This window comes from Cyprinodon variegatus, unplaced genomic scaffold, assembly GCF_000732505.1.
Source record: "Cyprinodon variegatus isolate N-32 unplaced genomic scaffold, C_variegatus-1.0 Scaffold350, whole genome shotgun sequence".
In the NCBI taxonomy this organism is placed as follows: domain Eukaryota; kingdom Metazoa; phylum Chordata; class Actinopteri; order Cyprinodontiformes; family Cyprinodontidae; genus Cyprinodon; species Cyprinodon variegatus.
Window position 1 is genome coordinate 530,277 of NW_015150803.1, and position 16,827 is coordinate 547,103.

The 16,827-nt window shown below is 39.2% G+C and overlaps 1 protein-coding gene across 1 annotated transcript in view; it reads left to right on the forward strand.

The window, feature by feature from the left end:
- The first annotated feature begins 1,025 nt into the window (after window positions 1–1,025).
- Window positions 1,026–16,827, forward strand: part of adora2b (adenosine A2b receptor) — a 26,089-nt gene continuing 10,287 nt past the window's right edge. The window contains exons 1-2 of the mRNA XM_015385836.1: window positions 1,026–1,129; window positions 1,216–1,679. Coding sequence (XP_015241322.1) covers window positions 1,360–1,679 — 320 coding nt within the window. The 5' untranslated portion in view covers window positions 1,026–1,129; window positions 1,216–1,359. The remainder of the gene's footprint in view (window positions 1,130–1,215; window positions 1,680–16,827) is intronic.

Here is a 16,827-nt window from a genome sequence, read left to right on the forward strand (position 1 = left end):
AGGCGCCTCTGCTGCTGTTTCTGGTTCAAAAGTGGCTTAAGCTGGGGAATGCGGCACCTGTAGCCCATTTCCTGCACACGCCTGTGCACAGTGGCTCTGGATGTTTCTACTCCAGACTCAGTCCACTGCTTCCACAGGTCTCTCAAGGTCTGGAATCAGCCCTTCTCCACAATCTTCCTCAGGGTACGGACAGCTCTTCTCGTTGTGCAGCATTTTCTGCCACTTTTTCCCTCCCACTGATGTGTCTTGATAAAGCACTGTGGGAACAGCCTATTGGTTCAGAAATATCTTTCTGTGTCATACCCTCTTGCTTGAGGGTGTCAATGAATTCCTTCTGGACAGCAGTCAGGTCGGCAGTCTTACCCATGATTGGGGTTTTGAGTGATTAACCAGGCTGGGAGTTTAAAGGCCTCAGGAATCTTTTGCGGGTGTTTAGAGTTAATTTGTTGATTCAGATGATTAAGTGCATAGATCGTTTAGAGACCTTTTTTATGATATTCTAATTTTGTGAGATAGGAATTTTGGGTTTTCATGAGCTCTATGCCAAAATCATCAATATGAAGACAATAAAAGACCTGAAATATTTCAGTGAGTGTGCAATGAATCTAAAATATATGAATGTTCAAGTTTTATCATTACATTATGGAAAATAATAAACTTTATCACAATAGTTTGAGAAGGACTTACACATGCAAATTACTGAGGAAATAAAGCTTTGGGATTCAATTCTTCTCTCTTGAGTTAATTCCTGTCAGATGAAAGCCAGTAGTATTGACTGCATGTGGTGTGGATTGATCAGCGTTTGCGTGCCAGGGAACCCTGTGGTTGAATGCCATTTAATCGGCGCGTAATTACGCACAGCGGAGCGCTGACGCTCTCCTGGGATTCCACCTTTTTTTTTTTTTTAACTGTACTTTTGTGTGTGAGTGTGTGTCTCGGGGCGTGGCTCCCGTGTGAAATTGCCCCCCCACCCCCTCATGCGGTTCCTCCTCTGCATGAAAGCTGCTGTCTGAGGGAAGCTGCGTGACTCTGGCCGCGCCGCGGAGCTACAGATGGCGCTCGGACGCTCCTCTGCTCGGAAGCCGCATGTGTGAGGAGGACACCCAGAAGCGATGCTCGGGCTCCTAATGTGAGCCACACTCATGCTCAGCGCAAACAGAGGTTCCCGTTTTGCCAAGTTAGTTGAAATCATCTGTTGCTCTCCTCACTTCGCAGCCGATGGCACATCCTGCAGCCACTTGTGGATTATTCCTGGATTACAGCTCACAGACTTGTTTGATTTGGGACTAGAGGTGATGCGGGTGACCTGTCACCTATGTAACCCACCTGCAGATCTCAGTCCGGACACACTTTGCTGAGATGCCTACGTTTTACATCGTGATTGAAGTAGTCATCGCTGTTCTCTCCATATCCGGCAACGTGCTGGTTTGCTGGGCTGTCGCCATCAACAGCACTCTGAAGAACGCTACCTATTACTTTCTGGTGTCTCTGGCTGTGGCTGACATCCTGGTGGGCTGCCTCGCCATCCCCTTTGCCATCATCATCAGCCTCGGTCTCCACCTGAACTTTTACGGCTGTCTCTTCCTGGCCTGTTTCGTCCTGGTTCTCACTCAGAGCTCCATTTTCAGCCTGCTGGCCATCGCCATTGACAGATATCTGGCTGTGAAGATCCCTCTGAGGTGAGTAGCATGTTATCACTTACCCTGAACTTTATCTGACCATCATAAACAAAAAAACTTGAACTTATTCTGAGGGTCATGTCTTTGGATCTATTATGGTTCTCTGATCAGGGGGGCAATTATGTAAAGGGGTGAATCAACAGCTCAGAAAAGCTGATATTTTCAGCCTGAACTACACTGGAAAAACCTGAGTTGGTAAATGATAGTTTGCCAATGGAATGAGCGTTTTTACTCTTAAAATAAGACAATTAGATAATATGCACTCAAAATAACACAATGCAATGGTGTTTTCTTATTTTAAGTGTAAATTGTGTTGTTCCATTGGCAAAATGTCTCTTTTGCCTCCTCAATCCAAGATAAATGCACTTATTTTAAGAAAAAATCCAGTGTGGTTCTTATTTATTGTTATTATCCTGAATAAGTTGGGTGCTTGATATCTGATTCCTATTTACTGGATGGATTATTATTAAAACATATAAATAAACTCAATTTAATTATTAAATCGTGTACCTTTAGAAGCACTGGATGGATCATCTCTAAAACTCTATGTAACAAAATGTTACATACTGAAAAATTATACTCAAGAATTTATTTGAACATTTGAAGTTTGATAAAATGTATTATTTATTAAGAAGCAGATTTTTAAAATGACACAGGTCCAATTTTTAAAAAATCTATTTAAGAAAATGTCTTTGTTTTCTGGAAGTATAGTCAAATCTTTTTGGGTTGCCACACATTACAATATTCATGCAAAACAGCAGCAGCAGCAGGAAACGGCTGTCTGCATCTAGACACTCAATATCAAAAGTGATAAAATGTATCACTGTAATTGAGTCTGTCCTTCAGGATGCAGATAAAACATCATATTGAGTGACTTAATGCGCTCATTTGTATCCTGTAAATATTTAACAATACAAAGCATTTAAAAGCTTTTAAAGGTACTGATTACCGTAAAGGACTGTAATGCATATAAAGTGTTAATGTATTGTGAATACTACCACATTATACCCCACATATAGGTATACAGTGTAAGGCTGTTTCTAAATAACAGCTTGTGATTATAGTAATGAAATATTTCCTAAAAATTAAGTGCAATATTGATCTGAAATCAGAACAATAAGAGATGTAGAAATAAATCAACAAGATAATCTTACATTCTTTCCCTTGATCAGCGTCGATCATTGATTGCGGGTCACAAACAAAGAGATGGAAACTTTTATTTAACACATTAAAACTGAGATGACTTGATGGATAAATGTTGTTGTTCCTTTAAATGCTGTTGACTTGAGTTAAAGAACCAGCTGCTCGTTTTATTTTCTTTTATCCACTATAGTCTTATTAAAACAGGGATTGGTGACAAATCAGAATCCACAGGTGGGCCTTTAAAAAAAAAATCAGCAAAAACAACAAACTACTTTTTAGTAATAGGAGCCTAATTAGTGTATCTGTGATTACAACACGTTAAAGTAGAAGTTTCATGTATTTTTTTCTGTGTTTTCACTTCATTGGCTCATTGAGAAGAACATTATTTCCAGACTACTGGGATGAATTCAACGATACGGCATAATAGCACATTTTTCTTATTCTGATAATCAGCAGTAAATTATGCTTTGTAGTCTGATGTGTTAAAACTTTACAAATTATTGGCATATTTTGCACATTTATGACATCATCTGCCTCTTTATTTCAGGTTTGCTCTTGATAAAACTCATTGCTTCTCAATCTTTATTTTCCACACAGAGGCCAAATAGGGAGCCTCTGTTCTTTAGAAACATTAGGTTGGAGGGTTAGGCGGTGAAATGGGATTCAGCCTTTATCTCATCAAGCAGTGCTTCAATTAATCACATCTTAATGTTCATTTATCAGCAGCTTTGGAAGCTCAGCTGAGGGCAGCACAGCTTTGTAATCATGCATGTTTTGGATGCAGGGGGTGAGAAATACAGAGATGAAAAAAAGCAGGCTGACCTCCCCTCATAGCATCTTCTTATTAGCTGGATCATTTTTGTCCTCAGGTGCAGTCAGATATCCTCAACAGGCAGGAGGACGCAAAGATCAGTATCGGCTCAGGGATTTCATGAAGCTTATTGCCTCATCTAAATTTGAAATGATAATCACATTATGAAACTCTGGGCTAAGCCAGCGCTTTGAGATTGTTCTGTAACCTTGGTGGCATATTGGGAAATGGGAGTTTACTTCCTTCTGCATTTGATAGTAAAGCAACAGAAAGACGAAGGATCCACATCGGTACCTCAGCAGGCTGCCTTTATTTTCCATCATATATTCTGTTGGTTGGTAGAAAGAAAGATAAACTCTACAGGAAAACATGCAGATCTTTTTTTTTTAAAGGCTCTGGTGCTAACATGGTGCACTCATTAACAGTTTAATATTAATATGAGTTGATTAAATGCCAAACATCCATTGATGCACCAGTTAATCAGCTAGTAGTCCCAAAAATCAAAGGTCTCTTTTTTTTGGCTTTAAGAGATAATTGCTGCAAAGTCGGCTGATTTAAATCGTCTAAAACTCTTTCTTGTTTTTTGTCTCACGTCATTAAGAGCATATTTTAAGATTCGGTTTCCTTTGAATTCAGGGAAATCAGATAAAGGCTACCACCTGCTTTCATGCATGGATGGGGATAATCTTGCAGCTCATTTAGTCGTTAAATAAAAAACAGATTGAGATAAAAAAAAAGGTCTGTGTTATAGTTCTTAAAAATAATACAGTATCTGACTAAATTTAAACCAGCAAACCTCAAAGAAAATCAGAAATCAGTGTCAGATAAGCATCTCTGAACATATTATATTGATGACATACGTAGATTTTTACAAATGGATGATTTTTCAAATTGGATACCAGTGTCTCTATTTCTGAAATAAATATTCTAGGCTTGCAGAAGGTGGTATTTCTTTTAAGTTTAAGGTCGATGAATACTATGGAGACTTGATAAAAGGCATCTAGCACAAAGATTTGACATAACTCTGCACTTGTGTGACTTAAAGTCCAGGTTGCGATGGCAGTGATCTCCTCAGTGCTGCATAAATTGGTAGAAAGTAAACTTTTGGATACAGCGATGAATTCACTCAGAGAGCTGTTTAGCATGGTTCCTGAGCTCAAGCTGTGTTTTCCACCAGAGTTTAATCTGTTTCCAATGCTGCTGCCTGAGGCCTCAAAGGCCACAACCAATCAGGGTTCTCTCCCAGGCTTTTTTGTTCAGCACTTACAACTCTGCTTTTTCTCTGGTTGACAATAAAAAAAAACTCAGACTTTTATAAATGTATCTTAAACAAATGTTTTTAATAAGCAGTAATTTAGACATAAATTCCCCCTCATGCTTCTGACTGAATATCAGCCAATGATGATACATGTTCCATTAGGTGTTTTTATTTTTATTTTTTCCCCTTACAGCTTTGAGTCATTTCCTCTTTTATGAACTTTAATAAATACGTTGGCACCTCCTAACATAAGGAGTATTATAATGAGTATCTTTTTAAAATAATCAGTGAGTCAGTTGAATTATAATATTCAACAACTTTTACAGCTAACTGTAACATTTCCTTATTTTAAAAATGTCTGCATCCACTAAGCTGCCATTTTTGCACCATTCTAACTTCTTCTGTATAAAAAAAAAAGGATTGGAGTGATTAGAGACAAAAGGCGAAGCCGCTGGATCAATAGTTGCCACTGAGTGTCAGAGCTGATGGCAGAGGCCAGTGTGTTGTACTCTGCAGCTTCTCATTGTGTGCGTTTTCTCCTGAAAACAGAAACAGACAGATCGAGCTGCCAGCGGGGACGGCATGGCGCTGCTTGATATTTCCATGAATTGAAGAACAGCGGCTTTACGATCAGATGGGAAGTGTCTGTCTGCTGGTGGTGTTGTTTTTTGGACCATTTCAGGGAGCTGTCAGGGTCTTTTTTTTTTTAAAGCCGCTACTTTTGTTGAGGCTGCTGGTTTTGCAGGCTGTTCGTGCTGTGCTGGATCTCCTGTCATTTCCATTATGCTCAAAAAACCCTGGAAAGAAAGGACAGTCTGACACAAGCTCAGGATGAAATTCGCCCACACCAACAAGCAAGCAGCTCGTAAGGTCCCCATTTGCACATCTATTTTTGAGCCTTGGAGTAAAACTTGAAGCTTATCACTCCCCTAAACGAAAACAAAAAGCACTCAAAGTAATTACTTTTAAAACACAAATACACTAAAAGCATCCTGTAGAAAACTTCTCATTCTGACATTTTTTGCTAAACCATGCTGGGGAAAGGTTTTTGGTCCCCTACAGATTTTCCTTGCTTTTCTTTTAAACTAATTTTATCACTGAAGATAAAAAAAAGGGGAGCTTTCGAATTATTATTTCATTGGATAATGGTAAAATCTTTAATTGAAATAAAGTGCTTATTGGTTTGTAGCAAAAACTGATCTGAAAATAGGCAACAATAAATAAGTGTAAATCTGCTCTAAATTTGCACGGGTAAATAAGATGATTTTCCAATGCAATTAATGCTTTTGCCTTTAAGACGAGATAACTTGATATATTGCATTTATATTAGATAATGGAGTTTTTTTAATCATTGTTAATCTTCCCTCTCTGCTCAAATCAAGGGAAGACTCTTATTTTAATATAAATTAGGTGATTTAATTTTTAGTTTTTGCATTGTAACCTTTTTATTAAGGGTTTACATGTACTAGTGACGTCAGACCTGACATGTCCGGGGAAAAAAGTAGATAGAACGTTAATGACAACACGAAGTAGGTTAAAGCTCTAGAAAAGCTGCACAGATCTAATGATTTTACCAGATGAGGTGAAATGGCAATGATAGGTGGCGAGAGCTCAGTTAAAAAAGACGTAACCAAATAAATTGACTTATTTCTTTATGAACAATATGCATGCATACAGACATTTTTGTCTTGCCTCCCCATAGCCATGGCTATTAGGATACAAATAGAGATACCATTAGGATCACAACTGATAGAAACCCACTGCTTTCTGTCTAAACTGTGCGTAACCTGTTGGTTAACATTAAATAGGTCAGTTGTTCTAAACCTTATACAGGTTGACTATTATTCACTGTCTCATGAACATCAGTTGATAAAACCTTTCTAACATTCCACGCTACAAAATCTGTAATAAGAGAACCGATACGATTTCAGCATGATATCGTATCGGGTCAATATCGGCATCGGTCAGTCCTAAAGCTATGTTCACACCTTACATGATGGAATCACCAGGAGCAGCTGGTTTATATGCAAAGTCAATGGTTGACGTGCATCAAGACTCATCAAAAGGTCCTGCAGCGTGTTTCGAGCAGCAGGAGCAGCACATCTTAATGAGTCTAAGCAGCTGAAGCAGCTCCTCATGAGCTTCTGAGCATCTGAGGCGCGTGACACACTTCACAAGCAGCAGCTGCTCAAGTTGGAAAAATTTTACTTTTGCTGCTCGCTGCACCACATCAACCAATCAGAGAAGCTGATCTGGGAGCTGGCAGGGAGACAGACATAGCACTGCTGATGCAGATCACTATGATGACTCCTCTGAAACAGTTAATTACTGATTAAATTAACTTAAAATGTCAAAACTTGCCAGCAAAACATGTTTGCTTTTATAATTCTGGTGCCTACAGTTTGTTCCACATACCTGGGAAAAAATGCTAATGCTTCCAGCCGTGACAAATAGTAGTGGAAAACCCCCAGCTGGGGATTCCCAGTGACAGCGTACCCACGGTACCGACTTTCACCCTTAAAAATATATTAAAACTATGTTTTACCAGTTTATCACAGCAAATATAACAAAGTCACTCTCTGATATTGAACACAGGAGCAGCAGAAGCAGCAGACGCACCTGGACACACTTTACTGGCCTTAATTGATTGATTGACTTTATTGAGCTCACAGTGGAGAAATTTACTTGTTACTTCAGCTCAAATAGTCAAAGGAGAAGAACAAGAAGAGCCCTAACCCAGAGGAAGAAAAAGGGGCATGGGATATATACAGTATATACAGTGTGTCCACATAGGACAGTTTTTTTTATATATATATATAGCAGGATTATTATACGGGGTTATTGCACAGGGTGTTTATATATATATATATATATATATATATATATATATATATATATATATATATATATTGTACTGGGTGTTAAATATAGAGAAACCGGTTATTGCACAGGGTGCCCAAAGCGCGTCTGGTGTGAACATAGCATTAGAGCAGCGATATTTGTATCATCTAGGAAATTAAAAAGTTGCTTTTTGGTGACATTTCTAAGTCTTCATCTTCTGAAGATGAGCTTTTATGGACAGTTCATCTGATCTCCACATTTTAACCTAGTCCGTTGGACACAATAGGGCTGAATGATTTTGCAAAAAATCTGAATTGAGATTATTTTCAACCAATATTGTCATTGCGATTTATTCCAAGGTTTCACTTTTTCATGACCTGGAAAGCTTGCTTGTCCAAAGTTGATTGTTTGCAGGATTATACTTTAATCTTTGTTTGGAAAAATGCTAACTTCTACTAGCATGCATAGATCTACATGCTAGATGGAAGTTTTTCTTTCCTTTTTTGTAGCAGAAAACCCACTTTAAACATTTTACTGCCACCTAATGTGCTGGAGTTTTGCAAATGCAATTAATTGCCCAGTCCTACTACACGCCCTGATATAAAGGGATTTTTTTGGGGAAGTTTTTACCATCTTGGACACTGCGGTTAACTCTAAGGCTCTGTGTGCTTCCTCACTCCAAGATATGAGGAAGACCATTGTGACAGCCTGTTTCTGTGCAGGAGTTTTAGTGATGTAACCTGACACGGCCCCTCCATGCCAGAAACCTTTCCAACGGGGCCCAGTTGAAGCAATCGTTGAGAAAACATTTCTTAAAATTGGGCCAAAATTCTTCCAAAGTAGAGGGAGGACAGACCAGTTGTTGCAAAATACTTGAAGGTAGTGACAGAGGGAAAAAAAAACAGAAGACATCCTCATGTCACGGTGGTTGGCACTGAATGATTCGCCCAGCCGCAGACTGTACATATGGAAAATAAGATCAGCATGTGTGTGATGAGCTCAGGTTACACTTCCACAGGCATTTGAATGCAAGTTTGGTCTGTTTGCAGGTCTGCAAAGGCCTGATTCTGCCAAAGATAAAAGTGTTTTGCACATGTTTTATATGGAAGAGAGGCCAGATGCTTCAATCCCCACGAGATAACTGATCCACACCACACGCTCTCGCTGTTCTGACTTCTCACAAATAGACCCTTTGGCTACTTTGTCTCCTCTGGTCTGTCATGTTTAACTAAGACAAATCTGAGAACTCAGAGTCGGCTGGTTCTTCAAAAGCAGGTCCATTTCCATGAGATATCGGCCCCAGATATAAGGGGATCCGGTTGTTTTTTTGTTGGAAACATGTAGAGATGGATCGGATGTCTCACAGTGCTAAAAATTTGATTTGAAGTTAAAAATTTTGCAGCTGGCTGGACTTCAAAACAGCTGATCCATAGTTAATGATTCCTCATAGGGACAATGATGGGAAAAGGCGCAGCTTCAGGATCCAGAACACACACTGAGAGACGACTGAGTCACAGAAACAAATGAGAGTCAATAAGAGTTGAATCTTAGGGGACTTTAGGTTTTGTGGCTTTGCTCTGATAAACAACGATCATATCTTTCCTGTTATTCTCACCGCTGTTTTGGGGTGTAAGTATGAAAGCTGCCACGTTTACGCACATACAAACTATTTATCTGTTTTGTTAAAACACAAATGTAATATTTGCTGAACGTTAGATGAAAGCTTGGTTTCTCTCTTCAGTTTTAACTGTATGCAAACATAGTGGAAAATGGGTGAGAGGCTGACATGACACAGATGGAGGAGAATCAGACTGCTGAATCTGAAACTAACTTCAGTGTGGTCTGTTAGGTTTACCTTCACTATCGCTGAAACGAGCAATGGCCTGACTATTTATAAATATAAACTTTGACACATTTTAAGTGGATTTTATATGAAAGATCAACACAAACAACCTCTTTTTTTTAACACATATGATATCTGTAAAATATGGCAAACATTTACCCTTCCAGGATCAAACTTTCATAGAATTTCCTGTCTCTTGTATAACACCCTAAAGGTTTTTGAGCATTACGTATCTAAGAGCTGAAATCTTTGCTCAGTTTTCTTAACAAAAAAACCTTAAACTCGAGAATATTTGATGAAAAGCATCTAGGCCATTCTAACACATGAATATGAGTTGATATAAACCAACTCAGTGTGGCTCGGGTTGTCTGTTCCTCCTCCTCTCAGGTCTCAAATCTTACAGACTCGTTTTAGGATTTCTTTCATTTCTTTTTTTTGGGGGGTCTCTGGCCAGTTTTTCCTGTTCCGGCATATTTCAAAATAGCACTTGATCGTTCAGGCTAATTTGTAGGATGGAGAATTTCCTAATCTTTAGCTGTTTTGCATCATGATGGGCATCTTGAATTGGGGTTTGTTCCCCTTTCTTGGTAATGAACTAAAATTCAAAGTAACGTCTGCTTCACTTTCTATATTTGGATTCGTTAGTTGTCTAAACTATGGGTGACAGATAAAAGACCTTTGCAATATAATCCCACTTTTAGAAAACAGGCCTACCGAAATGTCTCACTCCAGCCCTTTAGGTTGCAGTAATACACATGAAGTGGGTCTGCTGCCACATGAAAGGGAAGAGCTGGTTGCAGCTAGTGCACATATCCATGTATGCAAGCTAACAATAGGCAGTTTTCCAGCAGCAGTAAAGTCCTGAGACAAAGGACTCTTTGCAAGAGAGCATTGAAAGCCATGAAAACAATGAAACTCTGGAGCCAAACAGCTCGTGGTTATTGTGGAGGAAAAGCCAAATAAAAATCAAAATTACAATTTTGGGTTTTGGCAACATAAGACAGATTATGAAAGAGGGGATTTCACTCATAACAAACTTATAACAGATAAGTATCTTGTGGCTAAGGCTCCTCTCTGTCTAGAGGCTCAATGTTGTGTCTTCAGTCCAACCTGTTGCACAGAGAATTGCCCCCCACTGGTGTTATTTATATATGAATGTAGCCTGACATATTATACAGTGAGTATTTGAACACCCTGCTATTTTACAAGTTCTCCCACTTAGAAATATAGAAATAGAAATAATTTTCCTTGATCTTAAAAAGTGATAAGTCATCATTAACTCAATATGCAAATGTTCAGAAAAAAATATTGCACACTTTAAATGGTAAAAATGTGTTAAACGTGCTCAATTTAATTTTCATAAGTTCTCCTCAAAGAGTTCTGATTAGAGCATATTTAAAGAAAAGAAGTTTTTGTCATCTTAAATGCAAGATGTACAGTGAGGAAAATACCTATTTGAACACCCTTCTCTTTTGCAAATTCTCCCACTTAGAAATCATGGAAGATCTAAAATTGTGATAGTAGGTGCATATCCACTGTGAGAGACAAAAAAAAAAAAATCCAGAAATCACAATATATTCAATTCAGTTTATTTATATAGCGCCAATTCACAACACATGTCATCTTAAGGAACTTTACAGTTCACCAGATCGTACAGTCAAATTGATTCAAAGTTTTCAACGCCACAAGGCAAGAGGGACAATCATGAACTAGCTGCGGTGAGGAAGTTGAAAAATGCAAGGGGCAAGTTTGTGCAACAAGGGAGTGACATGAGGGCAAAAAAAGAGCAGGGATCCAGGTGGAAAAAGGGTGTTCTTGTGCACCTCGCTCTTCTAGCTGGTCCGTCAATGGAGGTCACAAAAACAAAAGAAGCCGGTAAGGTACCAAAGAGGAAATACGCATAGTGTAGAGCAGATGTAGATTTGATCATTCAGAGGCTTCCTGTCTGCTGCACTGTCTGCGGTCACCTACAATTTTTGAGAGGTGCCCCAGAGTGTCTGTGGAAGGGGCGGGGGCATATTTTAGTTCTCTGCGACACACCTGGTTTCTGAGTATAAACCAGCCTTAGGCATTCTTGTTGTGACAGTGGAGAGGAAAAACTCCCTTTTAACAGGAAGAAAACTCCAGCAGAACCATGCTCAGTGTGAGCGGCCATCTGCTGAGGCCGACTGGGGTTCAAGGAGACAGAAGCAGAGATACAAAAAGCAGCTATAAAAGGCGGCCCCGTCCAGGAAACACACAGCCAGGCAGACGAGCTCTGAGCAGCTCCCATGTCAGAGGATGAAGAGAGAACATCCAGCCAGACACACTGAAAAACAGGCCGATCTCCAACATCTATAAACAAAGATGTTGATGGCAGCAGCATAGCGGATATTTCTCTCCAGGATGGAATCACAGCCAAACAGCAAAAGACCAGATGAAGCTGCAATGAGAAAAAGCAGAGAGAGCAGAACGTTAGAGATTGAACTAACAGATTCTGCATTGTGGGAGAATAGAGACAGAATGAAGCAGAATGCTGAAAAAAGGGTTCCTATGTCCTCCAGCAGTCTAAGCCTATAGCAGCATAACTATAGAGATAGCTCAGGATAACTTGAGCCACTCTAACTATAAGCTTTTATCAAAAAAGGAAAGTTTTAAGCCTAGTCTTAAAAGTTGACAGGGTGTCTGCCTCACGGACTAAAACTGGTAGTTGGTTCCACAGGAGAGGAGCCTGATAACTAAAAGATCTGCCTCCTATTCTAGGAACCACTAGTAAACCTGATTGAGAGCAAAGTGCTCTGCTAGGAACATAAGTAACAATCAGATCTCTGATATAAGCTGGAGCTTGGCCATTTAAGGCTTTATAAGTGAGACGAGGATTTTAAATTCTATTCTGGATTTAACAGGAAGCCAATGAAGAGAAGCCAGGATAGGTAGTTTCTCAGCATCACCCCTGGGCAGGATATTTCTAATTTTTGCAGTATTACGCAGATGAAAGAAGGAAATTCTAGAAACCTCTTTGATATGGGATTTAAATGACAGGTCCAAAATCAGTTTAATCCCATCCAAATGAAGAGACTGGCTAATCAGCTTCTTTTTTAGACTCTGGTCCAAAGACTATACCTTCTGTTTTGTCTGCATTCAGGAGCAGAAAGTTAAGAGTCATCCAGGTTTTTATTCGGTCTTCAATTACTGCCTGTAATCTGTAATCTGTAATGCGTTAGCTTCATTTGGATTATATGATTTTTCAAAAACTATTTATTTGTATGATACATCTGCAAACAAGTATTTGAACACCTGTCTAACAGCTAGAATTCTGACCCTCAAAGACCTGTTAGTCTGCCTTCAAAATGTCCACCTCCACTCCATTTAAATTAGATGCACCTGTTTGAGGTCATTAACTGCATAAAGACACCTGTCCCCCCACAAAATCAGTAAAACCCAACTCCTAACAAGGCCAACAGCAAAGAGTTTTCCAAAGACACTAGAGACAAATTTGTGCACCTCCACAAGGCTGGAAACGGCTGCGGGGAAATTGCGAAGCAGTTTTGTGAAAAAAGGTCCACTGATGGAGCAATCACTGGAAAATGGAAGCAGCTAAACCTGACTGTCAATCTCTCTCAGGCTGGGGCTCAATGATCCTAAGAAAGGTGAGAAATCAGCCCAGAACTACACGGGCGGAGCTGGTCGATGACCTGAAAAGAGCTGGGACCACCGTTTCCATGGTTACTGTTGGTATTACACTAAGGCTACGTTCACACTGCAGCCTGAAGTGACCCAAATCCGATTTTTTTGCCCATATGCGACCTGGATCTGATCTTTTCATGGCAGTCTGAACAGCACAGATCCAATTTTTTCCAATGCGACCCAGGCCACTTGGCTATGTGGGCCTGAATTTGATACGAATCTGATCTTTTCATATGCGACCTGTGGCTGAATGGCAAAGTTTCCCCTGCTTAAACCAGCACATGTCAAGGCCTGTATGATCCATAAGAGTCATAGGAGGAAGTCATGTGGTCAGATGAGACCAAAATAGAACTTTTTGGTCATAATTCCACTAACCGTGTTTGGAGAAGGAATAATGATGAGTACCATTCAAAGAACAGCATCCCTACTGTGAAGCATGAGGGTGGTAGCATCATGCTTTGAGGTAGTTTTTCTGCACATGGGACAAAGCGACTGCACTGTATTAAGGAGAGGATGGCCGGGGGCCATGTATTGCTAGACAACCCTCTTTCCCTCAGTTAGAGCATTGAAGATGGGTGGAAGCTGAGATTTTCTCACGTGTCCAAATACTTATTTGCAGCTCATACAAATAAATTGTTAGAAAATCATATATTGTTATTTCTGGATTCATTTTTTTTAGATTAGGTCTCTCAATGAACATTCATCTATGATGACAATTACAATGGGTAAACTTGAAAAATAGCATTTGCATTCGTAACATTATTGTATTTTAACACTGTTTTCAAGTTACAGAGGCTCTAAACTTTAGATGTTTAAACCAGAGCTGAACAATTCATTGTGTTTATTCAAAAACACCATAGCTCTATAGGGTTATAAAGTAAGCTCATTGTGGGTTTGCTGCCCAAAAGAAGTAAGAGACAGAGTTGTAGTTGGCATGCAGGTCCATGCATGTGAGTAGAAGTGAGAACTTTCCATGCAGCAGTAACAGTAAAGCCCTTTGACAATGGACTCTGGACAAGCAAGCATTCAAGGTCATGAAAACAATGAAGCCCTGGAGTAAAACATCTACATGCTGCAGGTTTAGACCAAAGGAACATTTTTAAAAATCCGAAATTTGGTTGGAACAATATCAGTTTAGATTTTTCTAATGCTGGGAGGAAATTTTGGATATTTTTTTAATATTGAATTTGTCATAACGTACATGACAATGAATCACTCTCAGAATTAGCAGATGGTTTTATTTTAACCTCAATGACGAGGTCTACCTCCACGGGCTGCATCGGCACAGTCATCCTCACCATGATGGGGGGAGCCCCTACAGCAGAACACATGAAGGACATTCTTTGAAGCTTCAACTACAGTGAAACCTCTTAATAAGTCACTAACCAATGACATTTAAGTATATGCATTATAATCCAACTTTCTCTTCTCAACAACTCACCGTTTTAAAATGTCTACCTTGTGTCTTAAAGGAATATTACACCCAAAACATGATTAGCCTTCATTTTCTACTCACCCCCATGCTGAACAACACTCTGGAGTACTTTTTTGATATCTCAAATGCATCTGGAGATCTGGGAGGCTTCTTACTGTCTGCTGACATTCAAATAATGGAGGTCTATGGTGCCCGAGGCAGAAAGGTCCATAAAAGTCCACAAAAAACGTCTCAATATTCTTCCATACTGCTCGTCCAATGTATTCCAAGTGTCCTGAGTGGGTAGCGTCCATAATTTATTCGAAACAAAGTCATTTAGAATGTTTTTACAGCATAAACAGTAGTGTATAGGATTTCCTGAAAGCGCGCGCCTGCGAGTTTACGGGCCTACGGAAACCGCGGCAGACCAAACCAAATGAAAGTGTGCATTCAGCTCGGCAAAGAACTCATGCTCTTCCTCAACACTGAAGTCCTGAGACATTTTTCTTTCGTTGTTCGTTGTTTCTTTCTTTGCACAGGTAAACAGCACATTTCTTCTTCTACGCTTGCATTATCGGCAGAGCAGACGCTGAATGCGCACTTTCATCTGGTTTGGTCTGCCGCGGTTTCCGTAGACTCGTGAACGCGCTTTTAGGAAATCCTATACACTACTGTTTATGCTCTAAAAACATTCTAAATTACTTAGTTTCGAGTAAATTATGGACGCTACCCACTCAGGACACTTGGAATACATTGGACGAGCAGTATGGAGGAATATTGACACGTTTTTTGTGGACTTTTATGGACCTTTCTGCCTCGGGCGCCATAGACCTCCATTATTTGAATGTCAGCAGACAGCAAGAAGCCTCCCAGATCTCCAGATGCATTTGAGATATCAAAAAAGTACTCCAGAGTGTTGTTCAGCATGGGGGTGAGTAGAAAATGAAGGCTAATCATGTTTTGGGTGTACTATTCCTTTAATACTCTTCAGATAGAGATTGAGTTATGGTTTTACATTACAATCTTATAAAAAGTGTAAGTCTTTCTTTATGTTTTTTTTTTTTTTTAATAAACCCAGATTATTTGGTTTCAGAGAATACAGCTGTTAATCTGAGATGAGCCAGTGGGACGCCTTCTTCATAAACTCTGTCTGTAACTCAGCTGTTAAGGAAGGTGTTACTTTAGAAAGCTTTAAAACAATGATAGTTGTTCAAAAATCAATGCTTATATACAATAAAAATGAGTTTACTCCCCCTGCTGCTGAAAGAACACAACCTATTGATTTTTACAGATGTAAAACTAGCATTTTTTTATACGTTTTTTTCAAGGATTTATTGTGTTTTACTATTTTGCCTTTTTTTTCAGACTGAACCTCAGTAATGATTTCTGAACAGTTATATTTATTATAGTTATTATATGTGACAACTCATCAATATGTGTTGATATATTGATTAAATGATTATAATGATTTCATTACATTGAAGTAAAGTTGGTTTATATCTTCTTTCTGACTCTCCAGCTCCAGCTGTACCTTGTGATCTATTTTAATTATTAAGTATTTTTTTCTGGGTTGCTTTAATTCAATTCAGTTTATTTATATAGAGCCAATTCACAACACAAGTCATCTCAAGGCACTTTACAGCTCAACCAGATCACACAGTCAAATAGATTCAAAGTTTTCTATCTAAGGAAAACCAGTTGATTGCCTCGACTCATTGACTCAAATACAATCCCTCACACTAAGCATGCTTGTAGCGACAGTGGAGAGGAAAAACCTCTTTTAATAGGAAGAAACTTTAGACGTTAATGATGTTAAATTGCTCTATTGTGTATCACTGTATTGATCACAGACTTTAAAATATCTATTTTTTATCTTAATGATCTGCAATACGCTAATACTTTACACTTTAACAGATAGCGATAATTTTTTCAGTAGACCTCCTCACAGTTACTAGTTTTCTCCTTCCTGTTTCTGAAACTGAAAAACTTCCACTCTGGCATTTTTTACTTCAGCTTCCCTCTTGAGACAGACTCAAGTAGGGCTGCAACAACGAATCGATAAAATCGATAAAAATCGACTTTTAAAAGCGTTGGCAACGAATTTCATCATCGATTAATTGTGTCGCGCGATTAATGCATCATCCGCCGCCGTCGGCAGCTGCTGCCGTGAGG